General features: G+C 36.1%; 1 protein-coding gene across 1 annotated transcript in view; it reads left to right on the forward strand.

Annotated features, from left to right (window-relative positions):
- CCDC7 (coiled-coil domain containing 7) overlaps positions 1-17,965 on the forward strand; it is a 336,376-nt gene that overhangs the window by 20,597 nt on the left and 297,814 nt on the right. The window contains exon 5 of the mRNA XM_084980435.1: positions 540-623. Coding sequence (XP_084836561.1) covers positions 540-623 — 84 coding nt within the window. The remainder of the gene's footprint in view (positions 1-539; positions 624-17,965) is intronic.

Raw genomic sequence — 17,965 nt, forward strand, 5'->3', positions numbered from 1 at the left:
TTTGTTTATCTTGGATCAAGTCTCTGATTTACAAATCATTATTAAAAGAGATTCAGTCCTTGTAACATTTTAATACATAATTTTTCCCCTCAGAATTTTCTATTGTTCATTAAGTGAAGGTGAAAGACTACACCTCTTGGCAATTATATATGTAATCAGAAGTCATAATTAGCATTCATTTTTAACACAGAGTTATTATAAGGTATATTCAGGAATATGCTTTTTCTTTGCTACCCCTAAATTTTCAGGAGTCTAAGGCTTGGATGCTTGATTTTCTGCAACTTTATAGAGGAGAGATATAGCTGGGTATGCCATTAATGGGCCATTCCCCGGAATGTACTTTCTTTTATACTTTCTTTCTGTGAGAATTTGCTAGTATAGCATTTGGGGCATAGATTCTTCTCTTAAACATTTGAAGGGATGCAAATTTCATACACAAAACTGTTTTCAAAAACAGTTAAATATACTTAAATATAGATGGATATGTATATTGATTCTTAAATAAAAGTAACTTTCTTTTTTATTGCTTTTTTCATAAGGTTGGGGATGAGCTGAATGGATTCTTGGTATATTGTTCACAATCTGCAGCTCAGTTAGAAGAAGCAGCTAAGGAAGAATATAATGTATGTATTCTATGCAAACTGCCAAGTATAAGATTTACTTAATATTTAATTACTAGTCACCAATAATAATGCTTAGTAATAAAACATTAACCAATAATATTAGTACTAATTAAATTACTATTAGCTATTAACAACCATTTTAGTAATAAGACATTTAAATTTATATTGGTTATTTGATCTTGAATATGATAATCTAGTCAGCAATATTTGTCTAGATAACAGTGTCTTAAGTAGTTGTTTGAAAGAATTATTACCTATTTTATTTTTTTGCATTTTTTTTTTTTAGGGGACCACACACACAGCACATGCAAGTTCCCAGGCTAGGGATCTAATTACAGCTATAGCTGCTGGCCTACGCCATGGCCACAGCAATGCCAGATCCGAGCCATGTCTGTGAACTACACTACCACAGCTCATGACAATGCCAAATCCTTAACCCACTGAGCAATGCCAGGGATCTAACCCACATCCTCATGGTTCCTAGTCGGATTCATTTCCATTGTGCCATGACCGGAAGTCCCTTATTTTATTTTTAACATAGGGATTTATATCTGTGAATTTTCCTTTAAGTACAGTGTTGATTGGGTCATTAATATTTTCATATGTGATATTTATATTTTACTACGTTTTTAAAATAGACATTTACATTACAAAAGTTGTATGTTATAATTAATGAAAATTTAAAAATAAAGATATGTAAAACAAGAAAATAAAAATTGACATATTCCTATTTCCCTAACCAACTGCTGTTAACACATTTTTGTTTACTTTCCTGTTTTTCCATAGTTATACATGTTATTTTAAAATTAAAGAATGTTGGAGTGCCTGTCGTGGTGCAGTGGTTAACGAATCCAACTAGGAACCATGAGGTTGTGGGTTTGATCTCTGGCCTTGCTCAGTGGGTTAAGGATCTGGCATTGCTGTGAGCTGTGGTGTAGGTTACAGGCGCAGCTCAGATCCGGCATTGCTGTAGCTCTGGTGTAGGCTGGTGGCTACAGCTCCGATTCGACCCCTAGCCTGGAAACTTCCATATGCCAAGGGACTGGCCCTAGAAAAGGCAAAAAGCCAAAAAAAAATGTCATATATATTATTTGGTAATGCATTTTCTCAATTTTGTGTTTTGAGAAATAAAATTTATTGCAATTTAGCTGATTAAGAAGGTATTATCGTGGAACATTTGAAAAAAGTGTTAAAAGTACATAGGAAATTAATTATGTACAATGTTACTCTAATAATAAGCAGCAGTAACATACAGTATATTTTCTAGTGTTTTGCTCTGAATACACACACGCACATACACAACCACATGTACATTTTTATTCACATTTTCTAGTTTTTAACTTGTAAAATAAACATAAATGTACTATCTTAAGAATTTTTTAATTGTACATTTCAGTGGTATTAAGTACGTTTATATTGTATAACCATCACTACCCTCCATTATAGAATTCTTCATCTCGCAAAACTGAAACTGTGTGTATTAAATAATAACTCCCTTTGACCTCCCTTCCACCCTTCTGGTCTGTGATAACCACCATTCTACTCTGTTGCTCTGAGGTTTTGGTTTTGGCTTTGGTTCCACAAAATATTTTGTTCATTTTGATTCTGCATATAAGTGGGATCACGTGATATTTTTCTTTCTGTGTCTGGCTTGTTTTACTTACATTAATCTCTTACAAATTCTTCATTGTTGTCGCAAACAAGAGGATTTCATTCATTTATATGGTTGGATAATATTCCATTTTGTATGTGTATCACAGTTTCTTTATTTGACAATTGATGGACACTTAATATCTTGGCTATTGTGAATAATGCTGCAAAAACATGAGAGTACAGATATCTTTTTAAGATATTGATTTTGTTTCCTTTGCATATATACCTAAGAGTGGTTGCTAGATCATGTGGAATTTTATGTTTTTAATTATTTTAAGAACCTACATACTATTTCCCGTAGAGGCTATAACCAATTTATATTCCCACAAAAAATGCTTGAGGGTTCCCTCTCACCACATCCTTGTCAGTTCTTGTCTTCTCTTGTCTTTTTGATAATACCTATTTTAATTAAGTGGGCAATGTTATCTCATGTGATTTTTATTTCCATTTCCCTGATAATTAGTTATGTTGAGCACCTTTCATGTACCTGTTGGTCCTTTGTATGTCTTCTTTGGAAAAATATTTATTCTTTTTTTTTAAATTTTTTATTACTCAAATGAATTTATCACATCTGTAGTTGTATAATGATCATAACAATCTGATTTCACAGGATTTCATCCCACAGCCCAGGCACATCCCCCCACCCCCCAAACTGTCTCCTCCAGAGACCATAAGTTTTTCAATGTCTGTGAGTCAGCATCTGTTCTGCAAAGAAGTTCAGTCTGTCCTTCTTTCAGATTCCACATGTCAGTGAAAGCATTGGATGTTGGTGTCTCATTGTACAGCTGACTTCACTTTGCATGACAGTTTCTAGGTCCATCCATGTTGCTAAAAATGCTGGTATTTCGTTCTTTTTAATGGCTGAGTCATATTCCATTGTGTATATGTACCACATCTTCTTGATCCATTTCTCTGTTGATGGACATTTAGGTTGTTTCCATGTTTTGGCTATTGAAAATAGTGCTGCAATGAACATCGGAGTACATGTGTCTTTGCGAGTCGTGGTTTTCTCTGGATAGATGCCCAGGAGTGGGATTGCTGGATCAAATGGCAGTTCTATGTTTAGTTATCTGAGGAATCTCCATACTGCTTTCCACAGTGGTTGCACCAATTTACAATCCCACCAAAAGTGTACTAGTGTTCCCTTTTCTCCACACCCTCTCCAGCACTCATTGTTTGCAGACTATTGGATGATGGGCATTCTGGCTGGTGTAAGGTGGTACCTCATAGTGGTTTTGATATGCATTTCTTTAATTAGGTCCCATTTGTTTATTTTTGTTTTTACTGTCAATACTCTGAGAGGTGGATCTGAGAAGATGTTGCTGTGGTTTATGTCAGAGAGTGTCTGGCCTATGTTTTCCTCTAGGAGTTTTATCGTGTCTGGTCTTAGAGTTTATTTTTGTGTATGGTGTTAGGGAGTGTTCTAATTTCATTCTTTTCCATGTGGCTGTCCAAGTTTCCCCAGCACCACTTATTGAACAGGCTGTCTTTTCTCCACTGTATATTCTTGCCTCCTTTGTCATAGATTAGTTGGCTGTAGGTGTGTGGATTTAATTCTGGGCTTTCTATCCTGTTCCACTGATCTGTATGTCTGTCTTTGTGCCAGTACCAAGCAGTTTTGACGACTGTTGCTTTGTAGTAGAGTCTGAAGTCCGGGAGCCTGATTCCTCCAGCTCCATTTTAATTTTTCAGGATGTCTTTGGCTATTCTGGGTCTTTTGTGCTTCCAAACAAACTTTAAAATATTTTGTTCGGGTTCTGCGAAAAGTGTTCCTTGGTAATTTGATAGGGATTGCATTGAATCTCTATATAGCCTTGGGTAGCATAGTCATTTTGATAATATTAACTCTTCCAATCCACGAGCATGGTATATCTTTCCATCTATTTGTGTCATCTTTGATTTCTTTCATCTGTGTCTTAGAGTTTTCAGAGCATAGGTCTTTTGTCTCTATACGTAGGTTTACTCCTAGGTATTTTATTCTTTTCGAAGCAATGGTAAATGGGATTGCTTCCCTAATTTCTCTTTCTGTTCTTTCATTGTTGGTGTATAGAAATGCCACTGATTTCTGTGTATTAATTTTGTATCCTGTGACTTTGCCAAATTCATAGATGAGCTCTAACAGTTTTCTGATAGAGTCTTTAGGATTCTCGAGGTATAGTATCATGTCATCTGCAAATAGTGATAGTTTTACTTCTTCCTTTCCAATTCAGAACCTTTTTATCTCTTTTACTTCTCTGATTGCTGTGGCTAGGACTCCCCAAAACTATGTTGAAGAGTAGTGGCAAGAGCAGACATTCTTGTCTTATTCCTGATCTCAGCGGGAATTCTTGCAGCTTTTCACCATTGAGAATGATGTTAGCTTTGGGTTTGTCATATAGGGCCTTTATTATGTTGAGGTAGGTTCCCGTTATGCCCACTTTCTGAAGGGTTTTTTATCAGAAGTGGGTGTTGGATTTTGTCAAAGGCTTTTTCCGTGTCTATCGAGAGGATCCTATGGTTTTTATTCTTCAGTGTGTTAATGTGGTGTATCATACTGATGGATTTGTGGATATTGAAGAACCCTTGTATCCCTGGGATAAATCCCACTTGATCATGATGTCCAATCCTTTTAATGTATTGTTGGATTTGGTTTGCTAGTATTTTGTTGAGGATTTTTGCATCTGTGTTCATCAGTGAAATTGGCCTGTAGTTTTCTTTTTTTGTGGAATCTTTGCCTGGTTTTGGTATCAGGGTGATGGTGGCCTCATAGAATGAGTTTGGGAGTATCCCTTCCTCTGCAATTTTTTCAAATAGTTTCAGAAGGAGAGGTGTTAGCTCTTCTCTAAGTGTTTGATAGAATTCGCCTGTGAAGCCATCTGGTCCTGGACTTTTTGTTTGTTGGAAGTTTTTTAATCACAGTTTCAATTTCAGTTCTTGTGATGGGTCCATTCATCTTTTCTATTTCATCTTGGTTTCGTCTTGGAAGATTGCACTTTTCTAAGAATTTGTCCATTTCTTCTAGGTTTTCTGTTTGATTGGCGTAGAGTTGCATATAGTAGTCTCTTATGATCCTTTGTATTTCTGTGACGTCTGTTGTTACTTCTCCTTTTTCATTTCTAATGTTATTGATTTGAGTCTTCTCTCTTTTTTTCTTGATAAGTCTGGCTAAGGGTTTATCAATTTTGTTGATCTTTTCAAAGAACCAGATTTTCACTTCGTTGATCTTTTCTATGGTTTTCTTTGTTTCTCTCTCATTGATTTCTGCTCTGATCTTTAGGATTTCTTTCCTTCTACTGACTTTAGGTCTTGTCTGTTCTTCTCTCTTGAGCTGCTTTAGATGTAAGGTTAGGTTGTTTATTTGAGCTTTTTCTTGTTTCCTGAGGTGGGTTTGTATTGCTATAAACATTCCTCTTAGAACGGCTTTTGCTGCATCCCATAGGTTTTGGAGTGTCCTATCTTCATTGTCATTTGCTTCTAGGTATTTTTTAATTTCCTCTTTGATTTCTTCAGTGATCCATTGGTTGTTTAGTAGCATGTTGTTGAGTCTCCACATGTTTGTGTTTTTTGCAGTTTTTTCTTGTTGTTGATTTCCAGTCGTATAGTGTTGTGGTCAGAAAAGAAGCTTGATATGATTTCAATTTCCTTAAAGTTACCGAGGTTGGATTTGTAGCCCAGGATGTGATCAATCCTACAGAATGTTCCATGTGCACTTGAGAAGAATGTGTATTCTGTTCCTTTGGATGGAATGTCCTATAAGTATCTATTAAGTCCATCTGATTTAATGCTTCATTCAGGGCCCGTGTTTCCTTATTGATTTTCTGTCTGGATGATCTGTCCATTGCTGTGAGTTGGGTGTTAAAGTCCCCCACTATGACTGTGTTACTGTCGATTTGTCCTTTTAAGGTTGTTAGCAGGTGCCTTACATATTGTGCTGAACCTATGTTGGGTGTGTAGATATTTAAAATTGGTATATCTTCTTCTTGGATTGATCCTTTGGTCATTATGTAATGACCTTCTTTGTCCCTTAAACTATTCTTCATTTTAAAGTGTATTTTGTCTGTTATGAGTATTGCTACTCCAGCTTTCTTTTGATCCCTGTTTGCATGAAATATGTTCTTCCATCCTCTCACTTGCAATTTGTATGTGTCCCTAGAAGTGAAGTGGGTCCCTTGAAGACAGCATGTATATGGGTCTTGTTTTTGTATCCATTCAGCCAGTCTGTGTCTTTGGGTTGGGGGCGTTGAGTCCATTAACATTTAAGGTAACTATTGATATGTATGTTCTTATTGCCATTTTATTAATTGCTTTGTATTTGTTTTTGCTACTCTTTTTTTTCTTTCCTTCTTCTCTTGTTCTTTTCTGCCTAGAGAAGTTCCTTTAGTATTTGTTGTAAGGCTGGTTTAGTGTTGCTGAATTCTCTCAGCTTTTGCTTATCTGAGAAGGTTTTGATTTCTCCTTCAAATCTGAATGAGAGCCTTGCTGGGTAGGGTAATCTTGGTTGGAGGTTTTTTTCCTTTCATCACGTTAAGTATATCATGCCACTCCCTTCTGGCCTGCAGAGTTTCTGTTGAAAAATCTGCCGATAACATTATTGGGGTTCCCTTGTATGTTACTTGTTTCTTTTCCCTAGCTCCTTTCAGGATTTTCTCTTTGTCTTTAATTTTTGTCATTTTGATTAGTATGTGTCTTGGGGTGCTCCTCCTTGAGTTTATTTTATATGGTACTCGTTCTTCCTGGATTTGAGTGAGTGGTTCCTTCCCCATGTTAGGGAAGTTTTCGGCTATTATCTCTTGGAATATTTTTTCTGTCTCCTTCTCCCTCTCTTCTCCTTCTGGTACCCTTATAATACGGATGTTTTGCATTTAACGTTGTCCCAGAGTTCTCTGAGACTCTTTTCATTTGTTTTCAATCTTTTTTCTCTTTTCTGTTCTGCATCCGTGATTTCCACTAATCTGTCCTCCACCATGCTTATTCGTTCTTCTGCCTCCTGTATTCCGCTGTTAGCTGCTTCTAGATAATTTTTTATTTCAATGATTGTATTTTGCATCTCTTCTTATTTAAGTTTTATATCTTGTATCTCTTTGGTCAGTGTTTCCTGTAAGTTATCCATCTTTGCCTCCTGTTTATTTCCAATGTCTTGCATCATCTTCAGCATCAACAGTCTAAAATCTTTTTCCTGGAGGCTAAGGATCTCCTTCTCACTTAGCTGATTTTCTGTGGTTTTTCCTTTCTCCCTCATCTGAGTTATAGTTCTCTGACTTTTCATTTTTATAGGTTTTTGGTGTGGTGACCTTTTTATAGATAATAGAGGTGTAGCCTCTCCTACTTCCTGTGTCTGCCCCGCTTGCGGCTGAAGTCTGAGTGGGTGCTTGCTGTAGGCTTCCTGATGGGAGGGGCTGATGCCTGCCCCCTGGTAGGTGGAGCCAATTCTAATCCCTCTGTTGGGTGGGGCTTAGTCTCTGGATGGGATTAGAGGCAGCTGTGTGCCTAAGGGGTCTTTAGGTAGCCTGTTTACTGAGGGGTGGGGCTGTGATTGTTGTTTGGCATGGGGCTTCTCAGTGCTGACTGATGGGTGGAGCCAGATTTTCCCAAAATGGCCACCTCCAGAGAAAGGCTGGCTGCTGAATATTCCCAAGAGCTTTGCTTTCAATGACCTTCCCTCACAACTAGCCAGTCACCCCTGTTTTCCCTGGATACCCTCCAAGAACTGCAGTCAGGTTTGACCCAGATTCCCTTGGAGACTTTGCTTTGCCCTGGGACTCAGTGTACGTGAAAGTCCGTGTGCGCCTTTTAAGAATGGGGTCTCTGTTTCCCCCAGTCCCTCGGAGTTCCTGCACACAAGCCCCACTGACCTTCAATGCCAGATGCTCCAGGGGCTTTTTCTCCCAGCGCCAGATCCCTGTACATGAGGGTTTGATATGGGGCTCAGAACTCTCAGTCCTGTAGGTGAGTCTCTGTGAACCAGTTAGTTTTCAGTCTGTGGAGCTTCCCACCCAGGAGGTATGGGGTTGTTTATATTGTGAAATTGCCCCTCCTACCTCTTGATGTGGCCTCCTCTTTTTCTTCTGGAGTAGGGCATCTTTTTTAAGGTTTCTGGTCCATTTGGGTGAAGGTTGCTCAGACTTTAGTTGTGAATTTTGTTGTTTTTAGGAGAGAAGTTGAGCTCCAGTCCTTCTATTCCACCATCTTAATCCTGTCTCTCAGCTGACTTTTAAAGTGTCGATTTCATGCCAGGCAACCTTGCTGAATTTGTTTATTCTACCTGTTTTTTTTTTTTCCTGTGGATTCTTTAGGTATTTCTGTATAAAAGATCATATCATGTAGAAATAAATTTTCTTATTTTCCAATTTGTATGGCTTATGATTTATTTTCCTTTCTAGTTTCTCTATCTAGAACTTTCAGTACTATGATGAACAGTGGTAGGCAGTCTTGCCTTGTCCTTGATCTTAGAGGAAAAGTTATCAGTCTTTCCCCATTAAAATGAAGTCAGTAGGCCAGTTCTTACATGGATTTTCTATTCTCAGCTTATGGAGTGTTATTATCATAAAGGAGTTTTACATTTTTTCAGATGCTTTTTTTCTTCTATTGAGGTGATGTCATTTTTGTCCATTTTGTTTTTATGGTATGTTACATTATTACTTATTTCATACATTATCCTTGTGTTCCAGGTATAAATCCTACTTGTATGATCCTTTTAATATGCTTTTGAATTCTGTTTAATAGTGTTTTGTTTAGGATTATTTCAGCAACATTATCCAGGGATATTGGTCTGTAGTTTCTTTTTCTTGTGTCCTTGTCTGGTTTTGGTATCAGGTTCTCATATCCATCAGGTGATGCTGGAATAGCTTTGGGAGTACTCCCTCTTTTTTGAGTCTTTAGAAGAATTTGAGAAGGGTTGGTGTTAATTAGTTTTTCTATGTTTGGTAGAATTCTCCAACAGAACTGTCTCGTTTTTTTTTTTTCCTTTTTTTTTTTTTTTTTTGCTTGTTGTTGATATGAGTTTTTTGTCTGTTGCTTCAGTTTCCTCACTAGTTATATAGTTTTGTTCAGATTTTTAAATTTTTTCTTGGTTTGGCCTTGTTAGGTCCTATTTTTCTAGAAATTTATCTGTTACTTCTAGGTTATCCAATATTATGGCATATGATTGTTCATGGTGGTCTGTTACAATCTTTTATCTGTCATTGGACATCGCTATAATATCTTCTCTCTCACTTCTAATTTTAGCTATTTGTCTTCTCTGTCTTTTCCATGCTTAATCTAGCCAACAACTTGTCACTTTTGTTAACCTTTACAAAAAAAACAACTCTTGGTTTCATTAGTTTTTTTTTTCTGTGTTCTATTTCATTTAACTCTGTTCTAACATTTATTATTTCCTTCCTTCTGGCCATTTCAGGTTCAGTTTGTGCTTTTTGTTGTTGTTTTTCCTTCAGGTGTAAGGTTAGCTTATTGTTATGAGAAATTCTTTTTTAATGTAAACATTTACTACTACAAACTTTCTCATTGTATAGGTTTTTTTTTTTTTTTTTTTGTCTTTTTGCTACTTCTTGGGCCGCTCCTGTGGCATATGGAGGTTCCCAGGCTAGGGGTTGAATCGGAGCTGTAGCCACCGGCCTACTCCAGAGCCACAGCAACGCGGGATCCGAGCCGCATCTGCAACCTACACCACAGCTCTCGGCAATGCCGGATTGTTAACCCACTGATCAAGGGCAGCGACAGAACCCGCAACCTCATGGTTCCTAGTCGGATTCGTTAACCACTGCACCACAACGGGAACTCCTCATTGTATAGTTTTTGATGAATCCTATAAGTTTTGGTATTTTGTGTTTGCGTTTTCATTTATTTGTCTCAGATATTTTCTAAATTCTTTTGTGATTTTTTTTTCTTTGACCCAGGGTTGTTTAAGAGCAGGTTGTTTAATTTTCATGTATTTATTGATTTTCCTCTTTTCTTTCTGCTGTTTATTTCTAGTTTTGTTTCACTGTGTTCAAGAAGATATTTTATATGTTTTTCATACTCTGTAAATATGTTAAATCTTGTTCTGTGTTGTAACACGTGGTCTGTCTTGGAGAATGTTTCATGTGTGCTTGAGAGGAACATGTATTTTTCTGTTGCTGGATGAAGTGTTCTTTATATGTTTATGTGTTTTTAGTTTATAATATTGTTCAAGTCCTCCATTTTCTTATTGATAATCTCTCTGAATAATCTAGCTATAACTAAAAGTGGGGCATTGAAATCTCCCTGTTGTTACTATGTTGCTTTCTATATCTCCCTTCAGTTTCCTTAGTGATTGGTTCATATATTTGTGTGCTCTGACGTTAAGTGCACACATAATGATAATTTTTATTTCTTCAATTTGAATTGTCCCTTTTATCAATGTGATTCTTTGTCTTTTTAAATAGTTTTTTTTGTCTTAAACTTTACTTTGTCTGTTGTAATATTGGCTATTATTGCTTTCTTTAGGTTCCTGTTTGCATAGACTATCTTCTTTCAGCCTTTCCCTTTTAGCTATGTGAGTCCTGACATGTAAAGTTGGTCTCTTCTAGGCAGGTGTTTTTGGATTTTTTTAAAAAAAGTAAGTTCATCTAATCTCTGTCCTTTAATTGGTACATTTAATTCATTTATATTTCATACAATAACTTATGGGGAAAGACACACTGTTACCATTTTGTTAATTGTTTTCTGTGTGTCTGGTATTTCTGTTCCTCTTTTTCTCTCTTGTTGTCTTTTATGTTTTGTTGATTTTCGTAATAACATTTTGATTCCTTTCTCATTTACCATTATGTATATTCTATAGATATTTCTTTTGTGGTTACCATTGCAATTACATAAAACTTCTTCAAGTTATAACAATCTCTTTAAATTAATTACACTTAAGTTCAGTACCAGGTAAAAACTCTAGTATTTTACATCCTTACCTCCTCCTGCTTTGTTACTAATGATACAGTTATATCTTTTTATATTGACTTTCCATTAACGCAAATTTATACTTTTTACACTTTTTAAATAAATTTTGTACCATATATATATATATATATACATATATATATATATATGTGTGTGTGTGTGTGTGATTCAATCACTTGTTTTACAATACTCCAGGAGTCTATATATTTTTTAATATTTACCTTGACCTGGTAATTTTGTATTTCACATGATTTTGTATTGTTTATTGTCCTTTCTCTTCAGTGTGTAGGACGCCTCAGCATTTTTTCTAGGGAAGGTATAGTGGTAATGAACTCCCTCAACAATATTTTATCTACAGTCCTAGTTTTACCATTATTTTTGAAGGAGAATTTTGGAAGATACAGTATTCATGGCAGTTTTTTCTTTCAGTACTTTGAATATATCATCTTATTACCTTCTAGTCTGAAAATTTTCTGGTTAGAAATCTGTGATGATCTGTTAGGAACTTCCTTGAATGTAATGAGTCATTTTTCTCTTGCTCTTTTCTAGATCCTCTCTTCATTGTGACTTTTTAGTTTGTGGTGTATCTTTGTGTAGATTTCTTTAGTTACTTATCTGGAGTTGTTTAAGTTATTTTAATTTGTATGTCTGAACACCTCAGATTTGGGAAACTTTCAGTTGTTATTCTTCATATGTTCTCTTTCCCTTTCTTTGTTCTTGTATTCCCATAATATTTATGTTGTTCTTCATGCTGTCCCATAAATACTTTAGATTATCTTCATTTTCTTCATACTATTTTCCCTTTTAAAAACAAATTTTATAGTTGATTTACATTGTTCTGGAAATTTCTGCTATACAGAAAAGTAACGCAGTCATACACCTATAAATACTCTTTTTCTCATATTATCTTTCATCATGCTGCATCACAAGTGGTTGGACATAGTTACTTGTGCTATACAACAGGGCCTCGTTGTCTATCCATTTTAAATGTAACCGTTTGCATCTATTAACCCCGAACTCCCAATCCATCCAACACCCTTCTCCTCCCACTTGGCAACCATAAGGGTGCTGTTCATATCTGTAAGTCTGTTTCTGTTCTGTAAATAGGTTCATCTGTGACATATTTTAGATTCCACATGTAAGTGATATCATATGGTATCTTTCTTTTTTTTTTTTTTTTTTTTTTTTTGCTTTTTAGGGCCCACCCATGCCATATGGAGGGTCCCAAGCTAGGAGTCTAATCAAAGCTACAGCTGCCAGCCTACACCACAGCCACAGCAACGCAGGATTCTAGCCACATCTGTGACCTATACCACAGCTCATGGCAATGATGGATCCTTAACCCACTGAGTAAGGCCAGGGATCGAACCCACAACATCATGGTTCCTAGTCAGATTTGTTTCTGTTGGGCCATGATGGGAACTCCTGGTATCTTTCTTTTTCTGACTTATTTCACTTAGAGTATGAGAATCTCTAGTTCCATCCATGTTGATGCAAATGGCATTATTTTTGTTTTTTTTTATGGCTGAGTAGTATTCTATTGTGTATATATACGTACCACATCTTCTTAATTCATTCATCGTCTTAGGATATTTCCATGTCTTAGCTATTGTGAATAGTGCTGCAGTGATCATGGTTGCATCATTTGCAACTCTTTTCACCCCTTCCTTAGGTTGTCTTTTTGTTTTTTTGTCATTTTTTGATATGCAAAAACTTGTACCTTTGATTATGTCCCATTGAGTGATTTTTGTTTTTATTTCCATTGCCTTGGGTGACTGACCTAATAAAACATTTGTATGGTTGATGTGAGAGAATGTTTTGCCTAAGTTTTCTTCTAGGAATTTTATGGTATTTATGTTTAAGTCTTTAAGCCATTTTGAGTTTATTTTTGTGCATGATGTGAAGATATGTTCTGGTTTCATTGATTTACCTTCAGTCATCCAGTTTTTCCAACAAGACTTGCTGAACAGACTTGCTTTTTCCCATTTTATATTCTTGCCTGTTTTGTCAAAGATTAATTGACTGTAAGTGTCTGGGTTTATTTCTGGGCTCTCACTTTCTGTTCTATTGGTCCATATGTCTGTTTTTGTACCAGGACCACACTGTCTTGATTATTGTAGCTTTGTAGTATTATCTGAAGCCTGAGAGAATTATGCCTCCTTCTTGTTTTTGTTTTTTCTCCCCCCGCCTCTTAGGATTGCTGTGGCAATTCTGGGTCTCTTGTAGTTCCATATAAATTTTTGGATTGTTTGTTCTAGTTCTGTGAAAAATGTCATGGGTAATTTGATAGGGAATCACATTAAATCTGTAGATTGCTTTGGATAGTATGGCCATTTTTTTTTTATTTTATTTTCCCACTGTACAGCAAGGGGGTCAGGTTATCCTTACATGTATACATTACAATTACAGTTTTTCCCCCACCATTTCTTCTGTTGCACCATGAGTATCTAGACATAGTTCTCAATGCTATTCAGCGGGATCTCCTTGTAAATCTATTCTAGGTTGTGTCTGATAAGCCCAAGCTCCCGATCCCTCCCACTCCCTCCCCCTCCCATCAGGCAACCACAAGTCTCTTCTCCAAGTCCAGTATGGCCATTTTAACGATATTAATTCTTCTAATCCAGGAACATGGGCTAGCTTTCCATTTCTTTGAATTCTCTTTAAATTCTTTGATTAATATTTTATAGTTCTCAGCATATAATTCTTTCACCTCCTTGGTCAGGTTTATTCCTAGGTATTTAATTTTTTGAGTGTGATTTTATTCTATTTTAATTTTATGGGTGCACCTGTGGCATATGGAAATTCCCAGGCTAAGGGTCCAATAAGAGCTATAATTGCCAACCTATGCCACAGTCACAGCAATACCAGATCCAAGCCATGTCTATGACCTACACCACAGTTTACAGCAACACCGGATCCTTAACCCACTAAGCAAGGCCAGGGATTGAACCCAAATCGTCATGGATCCTAGTCAGATTTGTTTCCACTGAGCTACAATGGGAAAGGAACTCCTTGAGTGTGATTTTAAAAGGTAATTTTTAATATTCCTTTTCTAATATTTCATTGTTTGTACACAGAAATGCAACCTTTTTCTGAATGTTAATATTGTAGCTTGCTACTTTACTGAATTCGTTAATTAGTTTGAGTACTTTTTGTGTGGAGTCCTTAGGGTTTTCTATATGTAGTATCATGTCATCTCCATATAGTGACAGTTTTACCTCTTCTCTTCCCATTTGGAGACTTGCACTTCTTTTGTTTGTCTGATTGTTATGGCTAGGAATTCCAATACTATGTTGAATAAAAGTGGTGAGAGTGGGCATCCTTGTTTGTTCCAGATTTTAGCAGGAAGGCTTTCAGCTTTTCTCTATTAAGTATTATATTAGCTGTGGGTTTGTCCTAAATGGCTTTTATTATGTTAAGATATGTCCCCTCTATCCCTGCTTTGGTAAGAGTCTTTATCATGAATGGATATTGGATTTTGTCAAATGCTTTTTTGCATCTATTGAGATGATCATGTAGTTTTTACTTTTGTTTTGTTACTGTGGTGTATGACATTGATTTGTGTATCTTGAACCATCCTTGTGAATTTGGGATGAATCCCACTTTGTCTTGGTATATGATCTTTTTATATGTTGTTGGATTTGGTTGCTTAAAATTTTTTTTTTTGTCTTTTTGCCTTTTCTAGGGCCACTCCTGCAGCATATGGAGGTTCCCAGGCTAGGGGTCTAATCAGACCTGTAGCTGCCAGCCTACGCCAGAGCCACAGCAACATGGGATCCAAGCCAAGTCTGTGACCTACACCACAGCTCACAGCAACGCCAGGTCCTTAACCCACTGAGCAAGGCCAGGGATCGAACCCGCAACCTCATGGTTCCTAGTCGGATTTGTTAACCACTGTGCCACGACGGGAACTCCAAGGTTGCTTAAAGTTTTTTGAGAATTTTTGTGTATATATTCATCCAAGATGTTGGTCTATAATTTTCTTTTTTGATAGTATTTTTGTCTGGTTTTGTTATTAGGGTGATGGTGGCTTGATAGAATGTCTTTGGGGTGTTCCTTCTTCTTCAGACTTTTCGAAAAGCTTAAGAAGGATGGGTATAAATTCTTCCTGTATGTTTGGTAGAATTTGCCTGTGAAGCCATCTGGTTCTGGACTTTTGTTTGTAGGAAGTGTTTTTTATTATAAATTCAATTTCATTTCTAGTGATGAGTCTGTTTAAATGATCTAATTATCATTATCATTATTATTATTATTATTGTTATTTGGCTTTTTAGGGCTGCACCCGAGGTATATGGAAGTTCCCAGGCTAGGGGTCAAATCAGAGCTGTAGCTGCTGGCCTACACCACAGCCACAGCAACACGGGGATTTGAGCCACATCTGTGACCTGCACCAGGACTCATGGCAACACTGAGTTAATGTTAGAAGAACATTAATTAACCACTGAGTGAGGCCAGGGTTCAGACCCATGGATGCTGGTCAGATTCGTCACCACTGAGCCATGATGGGAACTCCAATGATCTATTTATTCTTGATTGGGTTTTGGTGGCTGTATGTCTCTAGAAAGTTGTCCATTTCTTCTAGCTTGTCAAATTTGTTGGCATACTATTTTTTGTAGTATTGTTTTGTGGTCTTTTGTATTTCTGCTGTATCCATTGAGATTTTTCCTTTCATGTCTTATTTTGTTTATTTGGGATCAGTCTCTCTCTTCTTGGTGAGTCTAGTCAGAGGTTTGTCAATTTTGTTTACCCTTTCAAAAGAACCAGGTCTTGGTTTTATTGATTTTTTTTTTCTATTCTTCGAAACTTTATTTTATTTGTATCCTCTCTGATCTTTATGATTTCCTTCCTTTTGCTGACTTTAAGTTTTATTTGTTCTTCTTTTTCTAATTCATTTAGGTGGTAGCTTAAGTTGTTATGAGATTTTTCTTTTTTGAGGAAGGTCCATATCATTATGAACTTCCCTCTAAGAATTGCTTTTACAGCATCCCATAGATTTTGAATGGTTGTGTCTTCATTGTCATTTGTCTCCAAGTATTTTTTAATTTCCCTTTTGATTTCCTTTTTGCTTTTTAGTAGTGTGTTGTTTAGTCTTCATGTGATCATTTTTTTCTCATTTCTTTTCCTGTGGTTGATTTCTAGTTTCATGCCATTGTGGTCAGAGAAGATGCTTGAAATGACTTCTATACTCTTAAATTTGTTGAGGTTAGTTTTGTGCCCCAGTATGTGGTCAGTCCTTGAGAATGTTCCATGTGCAGTTGAAAAGAATGTATATTTTCATTTTGGGGGGGGGTGTAATGTCCTGAAAATTACGTTAAAACCTACCTGCTCTTTTGTCTCATTTAAGATCTCTGTTGCCTTATTGATTTTCTGTCTGGAGAATCAGTCCATAGATGTGAGTGGTGTGTTAAAATCTACTATTATTGTATTCCCATCAATTTCTCCTTTTATGTCTATTAGTATTTGTTGTATGTATTTAGGTGCTCCTCTATTAGGGGCATATATATATTGACAAGTGTAATATCCTCCTCTTCTTGTGACGTTTTTATCATTTGAATTGTATCCTTCTTTGTCTTCCTTTATGGCCTTTGTTTTAAAGTCTATTTTGTCTGAGTATTGCAACTCCTGGTTCCCTGTCATTTCCATTTGCATGAAATATCTTTTTACAACCCCTCACGTTGAATTTACGTGTGTCCTTTGCCCTAAGGTGCATCTCTTATAGGTGGCATATTGTAGGCTCTTGTATTTTTAATCCAGTCTTCCACTCTATGTCTTTTGATTGGAGCATTCAGTCCATTGACATTTAAGGTAATTATTGATAAATATATAGTTTTTTTCTCTTTTAACCTTGTTTTCCAATTGATTCTGTGTTTTTCCTTTATTCCTTTCTTTTGGTTGGATGATTTCCTTTTTTGTTTTTATGTTTGTGTCCTCTTCTTTTTAGTTGTTATGAATATATAATTTGGTTTTGATTGCCCTGTTTTTCAAGTATGTTAACCCCTTTCTATATCTGCTTGCTTTAGCCTGATAGTCATATAGGCTCAAACACATTCTTAAAAAAAGGAATTTAGATTTTCTTACTTTACTTCCCCATTTTTTATGATTTTGATTTTTTTTAGGTCTGCACCTGTGGCAGATTGATGTCCTTTTTTTACATCATGTTTATCCTTTTGCTCTTTCTTATGTTTATCATCAATTTTACATATAGTTTTTTTTCCTTTTTATATTTATACTGGCTTAAGTGGTCACTTTCTAGTTGTGACTTCCTTCATCCTATATCTTTTTACTTTCCTTTTTAGAGGAGAACTTTCTGTATTTCTTTTAGAATACATTTAGTATTGATGTATTCTTTTAGTTTTTGTTTGTTGTGGAAATTCCTTTATTTCCCCTTCTTTTTTAATGATAATCTTGCTGCTAGAGTATTCTAGGCTGCAGATTTTTTCCCTTTTAGAACTTTGAATAAATATTGCCACTCTCTTCTGGCCTGTAATATTTATGTAGAGAAATCAGCTCATAGCCTTATGGGGTTTCCCTTATAATTAACTCTGTTTTTCTCTTGCTTCCTTTAGAATCCTCCCCTTATCTTTACCTTTTGCCATTTTTATTATGATATATCTTGGTGTGGGTCTGTTTGGGTTCAACTTTTAGAGGCCCTCTGGGCTTCCTGTATCTTGATGTCTGTTTTCCTTCTAATTTGTAAAGTTTCATCCATAACTTCTTCAAAAATATTTTCAATTCCCTTTTCTCCTTTTTCACTTCCTGGAATCTCTATTTTGCATAGATTGGTCCACTTTATATTATCCTATAAA

Source organism: Sus scrofa, chromosome 10 (genome assembly GCF_054392235.1).
Source record: "Sus scrofa isolate SSC_HxYL_T2T_F1_AM1 chromosome 10, Sscrofa_HxYL_maternal_Yorkshire_Landrace_v2.0, whole genome shotgun sequence".
Classification (NCBI taxonomy): domain Eukaryota; kingdom Metazoa; phylum Chordata; class Mammalia; order Artiodactyla; family Suidae; genus Sus; species Sus scrofa.